The sequence below is a fragment of the Grus americana genome, chromosome 7, assembly GCF_028858705.1.
Source record: "Grus americana isolate bGruAme1 chromosome 7, bGruAme1.mat, whole genome shotgun sequence".
Lineage (NCBI taxonomy): Eukaryota > Metazoa > Chordata > Aves > Gruiformes > Gruidae > Grus > Grus americana.
In genome coordinates, this window is record NC_072858.1 from 6,669,310 (window position 1) to 6,687,438 (window position 18,129).

At 43.5% G+C, this 18,129-nt stretch overlaps 1 protein-coding gene across 1 annotated transcript; it reads right to left on the minus strand.

Annotated features, from left to right (window-relative positions):
* Nucleotides 1-47: 47 nt before the first annotated feature.
* Nucleotides 48-17,824, minus strand: BAG3 (BAG cochaperone 3). Its single transcript, XM_054832323.1, has 4 exons — nt 17,583-17,824; nt 5,512-5,868; nt 3,014-3,394; nt 48-1,376 (listed from the first exon to the last, which is right to left on the minus strand). The coding sequence occupies exons 1-4, from the start codon at nt 17,757-17,759 to the stop codon at nt 603-605; spliced, it is 1,689 nt and encodes a 562-aa protein (XP_054688298.1). The 5' UTR covers nt 17,760-17,824; the 3' UTR covers nt 48-602.
* Nucleotides 17,825-18,129: the final 305 nt, after the last annotated feature.

An 18,129-nucleotide genomic window follows, 5' to 3' on the forward strand; every position in this document is an offset into this window, starting at 1 on the left:
CCGATTACTGCCCTTGCATTTCCAGCTTATAAAATCACAAGACTAAATTAGGCTTCTATATTATTTTATTTCCCTCTTAAAATATAGCATCGAAGTCCTGCACACATATAAATATCCCTACAGTTTCTTACACACTTTCTATCCATCATTACTTAAAGTGCCCAACTGTGAACATTAAAAATAAAAACATTACTGTAAGAGTGGCTACATAGAAGGACTAGTATTCTGACAGTGCAGGCCACTGATTTTACAAAAATCACCTGCAGAAGAATACTCTAAACAACATGCATCAATATTAACCCTGAAATAGTTGGTTTGGGTTTTGGTTGGGTTTTTTTTTTTCTTCCACTCAGCTGATCTAAAAGTGATTAATGTACAGGGTTTATTTTTGAAACATGTCTTTTACATAGTGTAAGAATAAAGGATAAATGCATTACTTTCTTTTTAACTCCCTCCTTCCCCCACAAAGTGTTTACTGTGTCCCAAGCTGCTACATTGATTAAAAACCAGTTGAAAAGAGCTCTGGAAATGCATGCAACTTAAAATTCACTTAAACACACTTTAAGTTATAAAGTCTGAGAGATTTTAATTTCAGCATGGGACTATGGTTCAGTTGGATTATTAGATGTGTTTGTCGTGGTGGCAAGATTGGTAAACACTTCTTCCTTAGTTTCAGGCTGATGTCTTTCCATTTTGGTTTCCTCTTTAGTATCTTTATTACTGGTATCTCCCTTGTTCTTGACTACCACAGGTTCAATCTCCATGATTTCCTGTGGTGGCTTAGGCTCTGGCAAATTTGGCTGAAGTCCATCAACTTGAACTGGTTCTGGGACATCTTCTGCTTTCTGTTCAAGTCTTTCCAAAATGGTCTGGACCTTCCTTACACCATCTCTCCTGGCCTGGCGCACATCTGCACGACCCTCAGGGTCCACTGAGTCTAGGGCTAGCAACTCTTTGGTCAAATACTCTTCAATCATCAAGTATTTTTTGTCAGTTTTCTTGCCTTCAAAGGAGTCGACTGCCTGCTCAAGCATTTGTACTTTCTCCAGAATTGCCTCCACTTTCAAAACACCAGGATGCTTTTGAGGTTCTCCTGTTTCCATTGTCTTCGGTGTCGCCACTTCTTCAGGAGGTGGCCTTTCCTGTGGGGGAACAATCTTAGCTGGGCAGGGAACCTTTTTATCAGCTTTCTCTGCCATGGCTGGAGGCTTCTGGGGTGGTAGTTTAGGTTCTGGTTCTTGGTGGGTGACTTGAATTGGGATATACGATGATGGCACCTCAGTTTCGGGTGGTGGGACTGCCTTGTTTTCAGGTTTGATTTCAGGTGGTGGGGATGGTCTTGGTGGCTCTTGAGGTGGGACTTGTTGCTGAGAAACCTAGTGAGCAAGGCAAGTTTGTGTTGAGATACAATGAACAATACTCATTTCCTTCTAAAGAACAAGTAACCTAACATTTTATGTACTTCTAGAAGTACAATTTTTGCACATCCTAGATAATTAATTTTTCCTGTTCATTGCCAAATTCTACTGTTTTAAACTAAAAGAAGCACTGTGCTGAAGAGTTCAGTTATTGTTTTCAAACTATTGCAGATTACAAGCACCAATCAACTCTCAAAGGCATTAAACTTCAACCCACCAAATCCTGCCCATGCTCACTAAAATCAGCCCTACAAGCAGTTTTATAAGCTAGGACCTTAGAGCAAAGCCCTCACCTGATTTAAGTCAGTAAGATTTGTTGCAGCTGACTGCAGCACAGTCAAGATTTCATCCTCAGTGTGTCACAAAGCTGGTGTTTCTTGAAAAGCTAACTACTTTGCTGAGTTTTAATCCCATTTTGGGCTATTCTCATCCCATTCTTGTTTTCAGGACATTTCTTTTTTTGCTAGCACTTATTTTTACTGATTTTATCTTTAGAGTATGTACATGCAGAGGTTACTATGTCAATCTTATTACACTGTAGAGATTAGAAACAACCCCTGGGATTACTACAGATCTTAACAGTCATCAAATCAGAATCTCTTGAAATTGAGATTAGTTTTGAAATCTTCACAGAAAACTGGAATTCACAAAATCTTTATTTTCCTTCCTCTGCGACCCCCTTCACTTATTTCTACACATATACAGTTATTTTGGAAGGCTACTAGATGCAGCTCTCATGGATTTAGATGGCTGAAGTAAAACACCTACATTTATATTTAAACCAAATAAGTAATAGCCTGCACTGACAATCTGTTACTGCGCTACCCATTAAACATAAAATTTGATTAGGGAGCTCAAATTCTCACCTGTAAAAATAAATCAGCACTTTAACCTAGAATATGCCATTAAATCTGAAGTCTTCATTGTTTTGTCCTAGCACCTGGGTTTTCAAAAATATTAACCTAATTCTTCTCCTGTCATTTTCAGTGTGAAATCTCTCCAGAGAGGAAATCAAGGCTTGCTTTCATACATACCCCCTTCCACACACTTGCAGTTGTGTCATTCCCAGTAGTCTTTAACTGTAGTTTTAGTAAGAATTTTAACATGGAAAAAATGTTCAATGAACAAAAGCATGATTCATGTAGGAAGAATAAATAAGAAGCTCCAAGACCAGATTTTGCTGATCCTCTTTCTTCACAACTAAAATTACTTTGTGCATCTGATGCTATCCTAAATGGTTCCGAGACATCAATGAGGTGTATTTACACAGATGCCACAAATCCCATGGACCTGACTTTCTTCTCACAAACATAACGCAACATTGGTGACCTCAGTGTAATTACACCAAATTATACTCTGACGAGAGGAAAATCAAATCGTGTGTTAAATCATACTTCAGCGATCCAAAGACTCCACAAATCCTGATAGGTGGAAAGGCAGCTTGCTGCTAGTATATTATCTCAGTATCTCCCAATTTGTTTAAATACAGAAATGGAAACTACTTTACATGCTTTCATGTACCTGTCAGTATGAGCCGATTTTTCAGCTCTAGCCACACTGAACAGTACACCTTGCAGGTAACTCTACGTACGTACCTGGGGTCTGTCTACAACTGTCTGCACTCTGATAGGAGCTGGGGGCTGTATCTGGGTGGTAACTCTGGCCGGTGAACTTTCACGGCTTGATGAGCCTCTCTGAGACACTCTGAACGGAGACTGTGCTCGCGTTGTCATGGGCTCCCTCTCATCTGGTTGAATTTTGTGAAACACTGGTTGGTGGGCTTGGTATTCACTCTGCTGGGCAGGGTAGTGTGTCTTCTGTGCCTGGTGGTAGACTTGCGTTGGTTGCCTTTGGATGTTTTCATGGATCACGGGAATTGGAATATAACCACGAGGAAGCTGATGGCTTCCTGCGTTGGGTCTGCCAGCGGACTGAGGAGAAACCGTTGCAGAATCAGAAGCTCCAGGAGACTGAGGCTGCCATGAAAAGAAAATCCATTATTAAATTTTAACTGGTTTTGTGTTCACAGTACTTTTCATTTCCAAAGAGAAGAGGAGATGGTCATAGAAACTGAACTCGTTTCCGGCACGCAAAGGATCCACTTCCTTGTTTTTTTGGTCAAGGGCCTCACTAGACAAGCCACAGAAGTTGTGAGAGTGCATCATTATAACAAGTAGAAACCTGAGCTACAGCATTCCCAGCCCTCAAATGAGCAGGGAGTGGATGCTCACTCACAATGTTTGCAGCTTTTGCATGGCTGTTCCTGTCTAAACCTGTTAAATTTGAGGCAAACTAAAGTTAAGCAAACAAATTATATGCTGGAGACAAAACCAAACCCCTAACAGAGGCATACAACATTTAGACTTCTGATCCTGGTCACGCTAAGAGGTTATGTTTGTTTTGGTTTGGGTTTTTTTAAAGCATGGAATTCAGTAGCAAGCTATGGCAAGCTATGGCTCATGCCCCTTTTCCCCCCCAAGACCTTCCAAAACCTTAGCACCTTGGCACCAGCAGCAAGAGCAGCACTTAGACCTGCTATTAGCAGGAGCAAGCACCAGGCTTGCTGCAGAATCCAGTTCACAGCATGTTCCAGGCTGCGGGGCTGCACTTTGGGGAAAGTCAGCTGCTTTGCTCACAGCTCCCTCCCTCTTCCTGCTATGCCAATCCATCACCTTACCTACTTTGCAACAACTCCAGCAGCTCTCAGGCTATTGTCTGACCAGTTTCCCTCACTAAGTAAGAGCAAAAAAATTATTTCCTGATGGGTTTGTTACTCGGCTTGGTTAAAGGCCAGGTCGTACTGGAGCTGGCAGAGGAAAGGGCAGGACAACACAGGCAGAAGACAAGAGAATGGCAGGCAAGGCAGGACAGGAAGGGGAACAAGACCCCTCTTTTGGTGCTGGTGAACTGCTCAGCTGCTCATGAAACAGCAATCTTAAATAAGTGCTGGTTTGTATTATGGTACCTATCACTGCAACTACTGGTGGCCTCGTCGACATAGGGTTTAAAGGCACAATCACAGGGTCTGCTCAGTTGATAACCACACCGTGCTGCCTAAGTTTGTCACGGCAAGTTCTCAGGTCCTCAGTAGTTATCTCAGAGGACTTCAGTAAGAGGCACAGAAGACATGTTCCTGAAGCCACTCTGTGTACAAGATAAAGTGTGTTCCCAACTGTACAGCATTGGGAGAAGGAAAAACTGAGCCCCTTGTCCTGGCACTGCATGGACAAGGCATTGTTAGTTGAGTAGGCTGAGAAACCTGCTAACAGAATTTTAATTACATTGTTCAGGCTTTAAACAGCTTTCAGAGCCACCACTGCTGAATTACCAAGCTGAAAATATATCTTCAGGTTTGTGAAGGCTGAATTTCCTGCTGATCTTACTTTGAATAAAAATGAGGTTGGTATTTCCATTTATTACAAGAATACCAATGCTGCTAATTCTCTAGAGAGAACAGCCAAACCAAAATCCTACCTTCTGAAATGCAAAGCATTTCTTTTATTTAAAGAAGTTTGTATTTTGAAAGTATTTTAACATGCCACTGAATGACAAAAATACTTTACAATTAATTTTGAAAGCTGTATATATGTAAATCTACACACTTAGTACAACTGAAGTATTAAATTGGAAAGCAAAGATCACAGCAGTACAACTTCTAAAATGGCCTGGGTTGTTAGCTAACTGGCCACTTTTTTTTTTTCCTCTCCCATTTTGTTCTCTTCGGTTTGTGACTCATGGTGCAGAACATGAGACTTGCCTGTATCCTCCGCTTGTGGGGTACAACCCCTAAAGCAATCCCCTGCCTTGCTGCAGGACCTGCACTGCTCAGAGGCTCCCTTTTTGCAGAAGCCATTTACATGCATTTGTTTCTGCAGAATCATTCCAGAGCGAAAGCAGGTGATGGCTAGAAAAACCCTACATATTTATGCTGCCATGACTGTGCACTTTTGCATTTTAATACTCAGGAAGTATTGGGCAAATGTAATCCTGTGGCAAGTTTGGCTTTCTGAAGGATAAACTACCCGTGTGACATTCAGGTCATAACTGCTGCAAAGACCAATGCAAACACACCCCAGCAATACTGACAAGTTACCTCGGGTCCGTGTGCGGCCGGCGCTTGGGCTGCTGCAGCTGCCGTTGTCTGTCCACACTGTTTATCCGCCTGAGAAGCCTCCGTAGGTCCCCTTGGAGGGGACTCGGGGCCAGCATAGGCCCCCCTTAGAGGTGGCTGTGCCTGCACCGTGGTAGGCACGGCTTCTGTCTTGTATCGCTGCACGCCAGGCTGCGGAGCAGAAAAGCACGGGTGCTGCTGTCTGCCATCGATGCCCTCGTGGATGACGGGAATAGGGATATAGCCAGCCCGGAGCTTGGGGTATCCCATGTTTCCTTCTCTTGCTGGTGGCTGCTTGGGGCTATCACGAGATGGACCATTTGCTGACGACTGGCCTTCCTAGAAGTTAAAAACATCACATAGCACTTGCTGGTAGCTCAGCTCAATACACCTAGTGAGAAAAAGCTGCCCTAAAGCAGTATTGGTTGTGTATGAGAAGTTCAGACCCTCTTGGGTCCCTGCAGGGCAGCTAACAGCAGGTGCTAACACTCCAGATCAGCAGGCAAGAGAAGAGAGTAAGCTAAAAAAATTACTTACGTACAAGTGTTTCACCCTCATTTCTCATAAATATCAATGTAGCCTTTAGAATACCTGCCTAATTACAACAGAATTTCTTACTTGGCATACATTACTTACTTTTAGCCACTTGCCCACCCCTTTCAGACAGAGCTCCTCCAAATGCCTGTGGGACCAGGGACTGTTTGTCAGGGAGTGTAGTGACAGGACAAGGGGTAATGGGTTCAAGCTGAAGGAGGGTCGATTTAGATTAGATGTTAGAAAGAAATTCTTTACTGTTAGAGTGGTGAGGCACTGGAACAGGTTGCCCAGAGAGGCTGTGGATGCCGCATCCCTGGAAGTGTTTAAGACCAGGTTGGATGAGGCTTTGGGCAATGTGGTCTAGTGGAGGGTGTCCCTGCCCGCAGCAGGAAGGGTTGGAACTGGATGATCCTTAAGGTCCCTTCCAACCCAAACCATTCTATGATTCTATGATTCTCCTTAGCACCTCTCAGAAACCACCCAGTGCTATAGGTAACATCTGAAAAGATACTTCCACAGAAGCCTACTCCCATCTGAAGCACAGTGTTTGTTGGTATTGTTTCTCCCCACTGGCTATCTAAGGAGTTACTACTGATGCTGCATACTGAAGGATATATTCACTCTCAGCTAGGGGAGGATCTGGTTCAGTAAACATTGAGGGAGAGAAGAGGGGAAGACAGGATAGCGTAACAAAGAGGAAAATGCTGAAAAGCAAAATAAAATAAATCCCTGTGTTGTCTGAGTATGCTCACTGGACAATGTCAAAGCTCTGGAGCTCTGGCAAGGGTGGAAGTGGTTTGTACCAAGAGCCCTCACAAGTCCTCTAGTAAGTTCTTCCTGCATCGGTCATTCTATTTTGAGGCCCCGCGAGGGCCAAGTTCCAGATGTATCTCTAAGTCAGATCATATAACAAGCACCTCTGTCATTCAGAGGGTAATGTCATTATTCAGTAAGAGGAGAATTTAATAAGGGGACATATGGTGCAAGTGTTGGAAACCCTATTTTTAAAGAGGTGTTTAAGCTGCAAAAATATTTAATGTTGCTTCTGTACACATTAATATACTAATTCATTAAGAATTAACTATTTTACCAAGCAGATTTTGAGTGTTCTTCCTATATAACAGTATCCCCTTAAAAAGTAATTTCTGAGAATTCCTGTAAGCAAGGAAACTGCAGAGAATAAAGGCTATTATTTAGGTAAGCTAATAAAGATAAGTACTGAAAGGAACAAGTTCAGAGTCAGAGCCCTGATGCTGCATTTCCTTTTACTCATTAAAGAAAGCCTCCACAAACAAAGGAAAAAAAATAAAAATCTGAGAGAGGCATAGAGGAGAGCCAGGCCTAGAAAGTTCGCACAGAGAAGTAATTTGAAGTCGGCTTTTCCAGTTGCAGAACAAGGATGATCTCATGCCAAGGTCTGCACCAGGATCCACTGCCGACAGATGAGTCATTTTCAATTCACCCTACCGGGAAACCACATTCCTCTGCTGAATGCAGGCTGTCTAGGCACTTCAGGACCCCAAGGACCAACATTTGCCAGTTCACCCTGGACCAGCATAACCCCGAATCCACAGCTCTCCCAGCAGCCATCTCTCCTGGGATCTGGAAGGACATGCAATTACGCCAAACTGCATTTGCCGAAAAATAAATTTGAGGTGCACTCAGCTAGCAACAATGCAAGCTTGCATCAGAGCCAAACGTCTGCCGGGCGAGCAGAGCCGAACAGGGAGGGAAAGTGATGATTTGACTGTCGGAAGAAGCACCTTGCTGCTCCACGCTGACTCGATGCATTCTGCACCCGGCACGCACCAGCTGCTCAGCACAGTCTCCCTGATGGAGGGAGCAGGCAGCAGGCTGCGGGTGTAACCTGAGAGTTCACAGCCAGCCACCCCACCTACAGGCATGGCTCCCACGGCTATAAAAAGGAGATTCACTCACTTCCAGCGTTGTCAGACTTCCCGCAGGAAGGGTCAGTGCTGGGAAGGGTTTAGGAGCTGGGTGGGCCAGCAGCACCTACAGATGCCCTGATGTGAGAAGGCTCTCACCCACAATTGCTCCACTCCAACTGGGTGTAGAACAAGTCTGCCCTAAGCAATTAGTTGCCAGCTCCTTTCTCTTGGCATTTTAGGGGTCTGCAATATTTTTAACTGCTCCATTTGGGGATAAGCCCTTCAGACTTCTGGAGCAATCGACAATGATAAATCCTTGCCAAGGTTTCAACATAGACAGTGTCCCACTCCCCCCACCCTCCATGAACCCCCTCCCAGAAGCCTGACCACAGGCTTCCCCTCCCTTATCTTCATTTTCAGACCCTTGAAGCTGCCCTTGTTTTGAACAGTCTTAGCAACCTGAGAAATCTGCCTCTGCAACTTAAGCCCTGGTAAGAAATACAAAAGCAGCAGCCCAAACCTAAAGAAAAATCAGGTTGGACTGCTTTTTTTTCAAACAATTCAATTTATATCTGAAGTGAAACTCTAATACTTTTTTTATGGAAACACTGGCCCCTCTAAGAGCCATAGCATAAACTATACTCTAATAATTTGTCATTTATTCTTAGAGCTTCAGAAAACCTATGCTGCTCCTGTGGAAAGTTAGCATTTCAAGTTGGTCCTTTGCTCCTGACCTTTTTCCCCTTTAGTCAGGTCCACTAACCACGAAGGACTTTCGTGTGTGTGTGTTTCAACAGTGCAGTCATATTGAAGCAGTCATATTGAAGCAGCCCTCAGTAAACAAACAAATGCAGCGCCCCTTTTTTTTCCCCCCACCATCAGTAGCTCTGAGGCAGAGAAATCAGATTTAGGAAAGGTGCTCTCATCACAACTGTTCTTCCTGATCCACATTCTTCTCTTCAACACTTAACTCTACAAACAGTTCCTTATGTTAGCCAGTTTGTATCACCATATCCTCAACATTCCTTCTTTCCTGTTCCCTTTCTCCCCACCATTTCACACGTCCATGAACATGCACAATCCATGTGCTTTGAAACACCCTGCACTGAAGAACACCACTGCAGCATCAGGACTGACGACTGAAGAGCCCTTGGGTTAAGGTAGACGGCTGCAAGCTGTTCAGGCTCAGTTTTAGTGAGGATCTAGCACAACAGTGAGTGTGTGCGGATCCCAGTACCCCCATAGCCAGGCTTTTGGCCAAAGCAGTTCTCGGTTTTGTGCAAGGAAGCCTGCACTTCCAGCCTGGACAAACAGGTTCTGGAAGACTTCAGCAGAAACTCAGGTGTGCCTGGGGACACTGCGGGAAGGGGAGGAACAGAATCAAGCTCTGGAAAACTCACCGTAATGCCTCAGAAGAGGTTCGTGGATTCCCTCTGAATGCTTTAATTCCTAAATTTCATAGGCTAGCCAGCCAGGACACCAAAACCATCCATTTTTAATTTTTATTCATCCTCTAACAAATACAGGTTTTGCTGTTAAGAAACATGATATCTGAAAAAGCCCAGAGCTCACATTTAGCACAAATCCACACAGAAACACACAACCAATAAATCAATGAAACTCCTTAGTCCATCATCTTTCCCAGTTTAAGTATAAAAAAAACCCCTGGAATCCAACTCCTATTTCTGCATCAATAAATGAGGTAAATTTCTCTTGCCCTCATCCAAGAAAACAAGAACTTTGATGATAAAATTGAGAATAATTATGAGCAACAGAATATCAATCAATTTTCCTATAAGTAGCACAACTGACAATCAGCGCTGCAGGAATCCTGGCTGTGATCATACACTCATCTTACATTTAAGAGACAGAATCCCCCCAAAAAAGGAGGGAGCATAAAAATAAAAAAATTCCCTCAAACAGCTCAGAAATGTTGACAAGCAGTCCTGATCTACACTTTAGGTACCCTGAAACACCACCAGAAACTCAGACCCGATCCTCCATTTCAGGAGGTACCGAGCAGGTGTAGAGGAGTCATCATCACCAGTCCAAGGAGAGAAAAAAGCATCACTCTGTTTTGAACAAGCTGTGAGTAGGACAGCTGAACCATGCTGGGAGAGCTGCTCAGAAAGAGTGACAGCGGTCCCACCTCTCGGCACGGGATGAGGACACGCGTTTCTGTTGTGAGGCCATCACCATGATAAATAAAGGTGCAGCCAGCACAAGTTGTGCAACTGGAAAAAACGCTTCATACCCCCACGTCCTACTCTTGGCTTCCCATGGGAAGGGTACAGGCAGGAGTGACGCTAAAATCCTCAAACTTGCTCAGATTTTAAGTGAGTTCTCACACTGTGTGCCACTGGAATAAAAACAAAGTGACAGCAAGAGAAAAACACAACCTTGCAACAAAACTCTATCCAGAGTGGACAATGGCACAAGTCCTGACCGCTCAAGTGTTATTCCAGACTGAAACATAGAAACCTGCAAATTCAGCCACTGCTGATGCAAGCAAATTGCCACTGAAGTCATCCAGATGGCTGTACCAATAGAATGAAACTTGTCAAAATCTTTTGTGTGCACGCTGGATTACTTGAATAGTTGTATCAAACTTGGAATCTCCCTTTTGAGACTGCATAATACATTTTTCATGCCCCATACTAAAATGGTCTACAGAAAAAGTTGTTAAAAAGCAAGTTTTGCTGCCATCACACTCTTGCATTTTTCTTGACCTGTACTGGTATTATTTATAGTACAATAAATCGAGTTCTCTAAAGCATGTATATATTACATATACCTCTGTAGCACCTACAGAGCATCAGTGCAAATATTTACATTGTACTTGTTTTGTAAATATTATCTAGCAAAGGAACACAAATTTTACTAACATTACCAAGAGATGAAATACCTCTTTCTGTATGCAAACAGAAGGTCTGACTTCAATATGGTTCTGAACTTTTAAGCTCCTGCTGTAAAGAGTATCATGTAAATAAAAGTATTCTGGTTGCTCGAATGACTGAGAAAATGCCAGTATCTGACAAAATCTGACTTGAGAGCACACTTCCCACGATTTCGAGTCTGAATCCTGTATATTTAGGAAGAAGGAAGTAGTATGACTGTTCTTTCACAACATAATACAACAATACAACTGAGTGACTGAAATACAACTAAGTTTTCTTTGGACATACTCAAATCTATTTTTTATTAGAAATTACCATGAATAAGCAAAAAAGCCAGTAGTACCTAATATTCAAATCTAAGAGTGATGTACCAATTCTCTTTATTAAAAATACCATTTTATGTCATGGAAAGGCAAAACTCACCAGTAGAACCAGATTCTATATCCACATGGATTTTACTTTTGGCCAGACCTTTTTTTTTTCTCTGTTGCACTAAGTAAATAAATCAAAACTACTATACTAGCTTTGCTACTGATAGAAATCAGCATATCCAAGTATTTCTAAGAAGTTTCTCAACAGCGCTTTGTGTTTAAGTATATTAATAGTACGACATTACCATAAAGTATGTTTCATTAATACTTCCCAGGAAACTATACAAGTGGGAAGGCAGAGAGTGATTTGCTCTCAGTGCTGACCCCCAACTTCCTACCGCTGTGCTTCAGCCACCAAAGATTTTTACATTCTCACTCTTACTCACAATTCATGCTTAAATATATACACTGAGCACATAGACATTTGAGCAAGGTATCATTAGCTAATGACTGAAAGAAACCATGAATAAGCATAGTTGCATGAGCTGTCTCAGTAGAACTTCGTGCCGGTCGCATCATGTAACCCATTTATGCACCAAGCTGCTTTTGATGTTTTACTTGTTGAATGCTGAGTTTTATTTCCTAACATGCAGATGTATAGGAAAACAGGCCTTTTGTTCTCTCTTGTAATTACCATTAACATATGCTCTAACTGATGAAGTGCAATGATGCTATTAGAAATAAACAAACACTATTAAAAAATTGGAGGAGAAATCATATCCTAATCTTTCTAGAACAGAAAGCCTTACTGGAACAAATATGTTGGCTGTCTTGCAGACCTATTTTATTTCAGGAACTAAAACTGTTCTTTTTTTTTGATCACTCAGATGATTCATTCTTAGGCTAAAATGCCTTGGCGCAGACATGACGACATTTGCCCTTTATGCCCGTGAGTGGAAGGTGGCCCACACACAGAAAGCATCCCATGGGCCAAACTGAACGTGTTCAGAGAAAGATGCAACAACTACTACAAATAGCAGAGCACTCTTGGGAGAGAGCTGCTATCACCCCCTATCCTGTCAGCTTTAACGGACAGGGTTAAAGGAAAGCCCTTTAGAGCGCTAACAGAAATATCCTTGTCAAGTGTGATAAGAATGACATGCTCTATTCAGTTATTTCTGTTCGCTGCCTGCTTACCTAAGGAGCAGGTGGTCAACCTGTTGCTTTCCTGCTATTAGCTGCGAGCCAGAAATTTGGAACATGGAAGAAAGAACGAGCCTCAAAAATTAACAAAACAATGTCACATAAAAAAGGAGAATAAGTAGCTAACAGTTGAAGAGTTGGCTGTGAATTTCACAGGTTATAGTCAGGGTCTACATTTTCAACTAAATTTCATTTTGCACACAGCAGTTTTCTGATTTCACTTCCTTTTCCAACACTATAAAAACACTTGTTACACTGCACCCTATTTATCAATTGCAAGACTTTGCCATCAGCCATAAAAACATGCTACCTGACCTACTGGGAGATGGCAGTCACAGCCCCATGTCCCATTTTCCTGTCTGTAAAACCAAGAAGGAAAAATAGAAAGAATCAAACCAACAGCTTCTGCAACATATTTGAAGATACAGTATTTTTTGTCTATAAGTAATGTGGTTTGTGCAAACAAGCCATTTCTTCTATTTTATATTTATATTTAACTTGTCATGGAGAGGAGAAGGTAGAGGCAGAGCTTACCTAGAGAGTGATACTGTCTACATTCCTCAAAACATATTGGGTTGTTACTGGACTTATCATGGTTCTAGTGGGAACAATTCCATTTTTGCCACATGGTCATGGAAAAGTCCCCCCTGTGTGTACGCTCTAAGTGCTAAAAAAATGATTCCTAGTTAAGAATGGTGCCACCTGGCCCAAGTACTCCTCCTTCCTCCTTCAGATCAGAGGTATGCTGTGTCAGGAGTTATGCAGAACCACACAAGACCTTCCTTGCTTTTCCTCTTGCATGATTGCCCAGACACTACCACATTATTTCCAGCGTCATTTCTTCACATTCCTCTCTCTTCTTTCCAATTTGATCCATCCCTTGTTTTCAGATTAATTGGTATCTCCATAAATTAACTCCCTGCTTACCATGTTCTATCACGGGGGGCTTTAAATAACTACGCAAAAGCAGCTTCAGGGAATCTGGACAAAGCCAGTACACAAACCTCCAAAAATCGCCTACCAATAATTTTACCACTCCTACATATTATGCCTTTTATACACAGTACCTTTTTAATCCAGTAACTAATCTATTAGCCTGACTGTGACAGAACGTACATCAGCATAAGTAATGTAAAAACCACTGCAGGTAAGAGACCTAAATTGGTACCTAGCCTCACATTCCCTTCCACTGATGTGAGCCACTGTAAAAGACACAGAGTTTCAGAGAAGCTGTATTCAACTTTCAGTGCAATTTCTAATTTGGTCTACCAAGAATTTTTCAGTCAACTCAAACGTGAGAAGTCAGTGCTCAAAAATAAGTTCACTGGTAAAGAGATGGGAATCGAGTGACTTAAGACTTATTTGGGGAAGCAGAGAGAAAGAGAGATGCAACAGTCACGAAGGGTGAGGATGGAAACTTAGGTGTAGTTAGTTGTTCCCCAACTACCAACAAAGCCATCAGTAAGAGGGCAGGATGGCTCCTTCCTGTGTTTAGGCCGACTGTTGCAACCAATAAATACATCACTTTTATGCCTGCTCCCAGATTTGTGGCTGGTACAGCTTTTCTCTCAAACCCAAGGCATCACTGAGCTATCGATCGTTGTGATACTGGTTCAGTGAAGCTCAGCACAATCAATTCCTTTGGTCTATTTTTAGCTGCAGTATTTCCCATTGGGTTTACTGCATGTGGAAACAACATATGGAAGGGGCATCAATAAATACTTATACAAGCCTTGTTCTCTGTTTTCTTCTTGAAATGTAATCTATTTTTATCAAACCTTTGGGGAAAACCAAGTAAACAATTTAAGACAATCTTGCAGAAAGTATGCTGTGATGGTATAAGTTAACACAGAAAATACTAACAATAGATAAGCATAGGAAATTAATAATTCTACCAAAGAAATGATAGGAAGAAGAGTGACATTGCTAGTAAACACTTTTTTAGTGGAAGTATGCATATACACGCTTCACAATATTGATTGTAACTTGATCTTTCAATGTCTTGCTATTAACTAATTAGAGACATGGAAGAAAATCATTAGCCTGCCAAGAGGTTTTGTTAATAAATGTTTTTCAATCATTTGCAAAGTCATGGTTTATTTCTCACTGGAGTACAGTAAGTGATTTTCTGCTCTTTCTCAGGAAGGTGTCCCTAGTCCAGCCTTATACTGCTATGACTTCATACCAGTACCAGAGCTAAACGTGCAAAGGAAGGACACTCATCCTTCATGTGGGTAAAAAAAAAAAAGCCAGACTGAATGAGAAAATAACAGAGAGCCATCTGAATTGATGAACTCACCTAAAATACATAGTTAAATGCAAAATTGAAATCTAGTTCTGTTCGTTTAAAATGGCTCTGTCACGGGTTAAAGTTTCAAGAGCCATTTCTCATTTTACCTGATTATATATCTGGTAGTTTATTGCAGTCAGCATAGTTACACTGATGTCAAGCCTACAGTAAATAAGACCATTTGGGAAAAATGGGACTTCATTACTAACACTGTCTCAGCTATCTTACTTAGCTAGAAAAGCTCAGTTAGCTTTAGACCTGTACTTCATTTATTGTCCATTACAGCGTAAAACTCATTTCCTTGCCTAGGTCTCTTCAGAAAGGGAAAAAATACTCAGAGACAGAATTTTGATAGATATACTGTAAGGCTTATTTAAACACCATCATAAAAGTGATAAAAAAATCAGCCAGTTTCACTGGCTGATTTCAATGAAAGCAAGACAGTGATGAAGTCAGTACCAGTTTGATCTTTGTATAATCATCCTTGGAAAGGTGCGTGAAGTCTGACACACACAGTCAGCTTTTGCTATTCTCAGATCACTTCTAAACGTTCTCATTTGAGCTAGACTGAGAATGAAGGAAATCAGAAAGCTGTTCCTATCTAGTCTCTCATTCTGCCTACATCTGTGATTTTATCCTTCCTACCTGTTTAGGTGAAAAAAAAAGTGTCTAATGCCTTCAAAAATTACTGCTGGATTTGAAATTCAATGTCAGTGGGTAATCTGTCATCTTTGGCATTGTCTAGCTAAGAAAATATTATTTAGGAAGGAAAATACTTTCCTTGGACCTGATTCTGAGATTCTTTTGCTAAGTAGTACCTGTCCTTGTGAAATACACTGGTACTTAAAGAAACGATTTGAGAAGCTGCCTATTAATTCCAGCAGATGTTCTTAACTCAAGGCCCTGACAAATGGCTGTATGAGATCAGTTACATTCAACTTCGAGCACCACAAACTGGAGGGTTTTTTTCTTTGAACAAAATTAGACAGGCACTTCCAAAAATCAACAATTTTCCACATTCATCTCTAGAAATATTTCTTTCTTTCAATGAATGATCCCAAGCTGCTACACACATTCCTGCTTACAGCGGATTTTCCTGTTTTGAAAAAAGTGTGTCCCACATAAATGGTTCAAAAGCAGGTGCAACTTTTTCTGTAATAACAGAATAATATCTGTAATAACACTTGCAATTTGGCAGAAGAGGCACTTTTCATTACCACAGATTTCACATCAGATAGGGGTGAAAATTTGTTTTGTTTCAGGCACCACTCCATCAGAGTACTTCAAACTGTTTTCACACAACTATCAAAAGCAGCTTAAATGTGACTTTTCTGTTAAACGGGCTAGTTTCAAGTGGTATTTCCATAACAAAAGCCTTTGAGTAAACAGCGCACTTTTCTCAAGTATGTTTTATGGTTATAAAAACCCCTACTATTTATTATTTTTATTGCCATAACAGCCAGTGCTAACAGGTGCCTCCAAAGAGGAGTTAAAGCACTTTTTCCTATGCCAGTCTCAATAATCATATTATCAATTTATATTTTTCCACGACCTCTTTGTATTATCACTAGAATTATCTCATTTATTTACAGATCAAATGAACTAGCCCTTAAAAAGCTGAAAAGGGAGTTAATTTGATATAGAAAAGTACATCCCTTTCGTTTCTTTTCAACGCCAGGCTGCTCTGACACCAAGCCTTCAGTCACGGTCTGCACTCACAAACTGGGCAATTACTATTTTAAGAAGCATTAAGTTCTTAAAATAATAACACTTATTGAGTGCTTTGATCCTCATGTTTTATGTAAGGCTACTGGAGAACAAGTTGCAACAGGTCTGTTGAAGACACATTTCGAAGACAGCAGCTATTTCACAAGTGCTGTATTTTTAAAATACGTTCAGCACAGATAAATAAGATGTGGGGGCTCCTGCTTAGATCGGTGCCCAGCACCAATTTCTTTCCAGCCCCCGGGTTCCCCCGGCGCGGTGACGCGGGCACTGCCCGAGCCGGGGCCGCTCTGCTCCGGCCGCTCCCCGGCGGCAGCCGGCCCCGGGCTCCCGGCCAGCCGCACGGCTCCGCGCCGGCTGCCCCCGGAGCTCCGTGCCCGGGTAAGTGGAGGAGCCCCCGGCCCCCCATTCCGGCGGGGACCCCGGGAGACCAAACCCCACCCAGCCCGTCCCGGCAAGCCCGGCGTGCAGCGATGCTGCTCGCAGAGAAGCACACGAAAACCCCGGGGAATCGTTTTCCCACCAGGCAACTTCTACTTCGGCTCAAGTTTCCAGCACTTTCTGCCTACAGCCATTGCACTGCGAAAATACCAGCGTTGGTCAGAGGGCCGTATTGCCCAAACGGGCTGTATTGCCCAAAGCCGAGAGAATTTGACCCGAAAGGGCCGTTCCTGAGAGCGCCGACAAAATCACAACCGTTCTCCCCTCCGCGCCTCTCCTTCCATGGACATATTTGGACTAAGATACGGCTTTTCTCTGAGCATGCTTAAGAGCAAGACCAGACAGCTACCGAGACAGTTTGTGATCAGAAAAAAAAAAAAAAAAGAAAAAAAAAAGAAAACAAAACTTGTCAAGTAAGAGTCCGGGCTGGGTTTCTTAATTTTTTTAAGGGCGTTCATTGTTTGGGCTGTTCACAGCTGAAAAATAAATCAAGGTTCGCGTCTTCCCTGGCAGGCCGGCTGGACTTAACCAACTTTAAATAAACATTACAGGGCCGAGGTATCAAATGATTTAATGCACAAAAAAGGGACTGCAGTGCGTCAGAGACAAAAGGCAGCTCCTGCCCTCACTGCATTGCCATGCGCTGGGGGGAGCCCCCGGCCCTCCCCGGTCCCCCCCCACCCCACCTCGGGCCGCCCCTCATCCCGCCGCGCCCCTCCGGGACGGGACACGGACACGGGAGGGGAGCCGCCCGCCGTACCTGTGCCGCCGCCCGCAGCCGCGGGTCGCTCCAGGTGGTGGTGCGGCTGTTGTGATCCACGAAGAAGGGCCAGCCCGTCTGCGGGTCGATCTTGATCTCCCAGCCGGGGGGCAGCGGCTCGGCGTTACCCTCCATCTGCTGCGGCGGCGGCGGCGGGGACTGCGCGGCGGCGCTCATGGCGGGCCGGGGCTGTGCCGTGCCGTACTGTACTGTACCGTGCCGTGTGCCCAGTGCCGGGCGGGGGCGCCGGACCGGCGGCTTTATCCGCCGCGGGGGGGGGGGGGGGGGCGGAGGCGCCGGGCTGGAAGTGTCTGGAAACGGCGGCGCGGGGGGCGGTGGCGGAGGAGGGACGAGGGAGGGACGTGGAGGAGGCGGAGGAGCTGGCCGGCTGGAAACTTCTGGTTGTCTCCAGCGCGGCTCGGCCGACCCTCGGGTTACCGGACACGTCTCCTCGGGGCCGGGTGCGGCCGCCCCGAGCGCTGCAGCCCGGCTCCGCGGGGCACCGGGCACGGATCGGGACGGGCGTCCCCGGTTCCCTTCGGGCGAG

What these genes read in the sequence shown, in the direction of transcription:
- BAG3 (XM_054832323.1), bottom strand. Translation starts at nt 17,759, where the DNA reads ATGAGCGCCGCCGCGCAGTCCCCGCCGCCGCCGCCGCAGCAGATGGAG. An exon ending in GGCTGCGGGCGGCGGCACAG is followed by an intron (nt 5,869 to 17,582) that starts GTACGGCGGGCG and finishes TTTAACTTCTAG; the next exon opens with GAAGGCCAGTCGTCAGCAAA. An exon ending in CGGCCGCACACGGACCCGAG is followed by an intron (nt 3,395 to 5,511) that starts GTAACTTGTCAG and finishes TTTTCATGGCAG; the next exon opens with CCTCAGTCTCCTGGAGCTTC.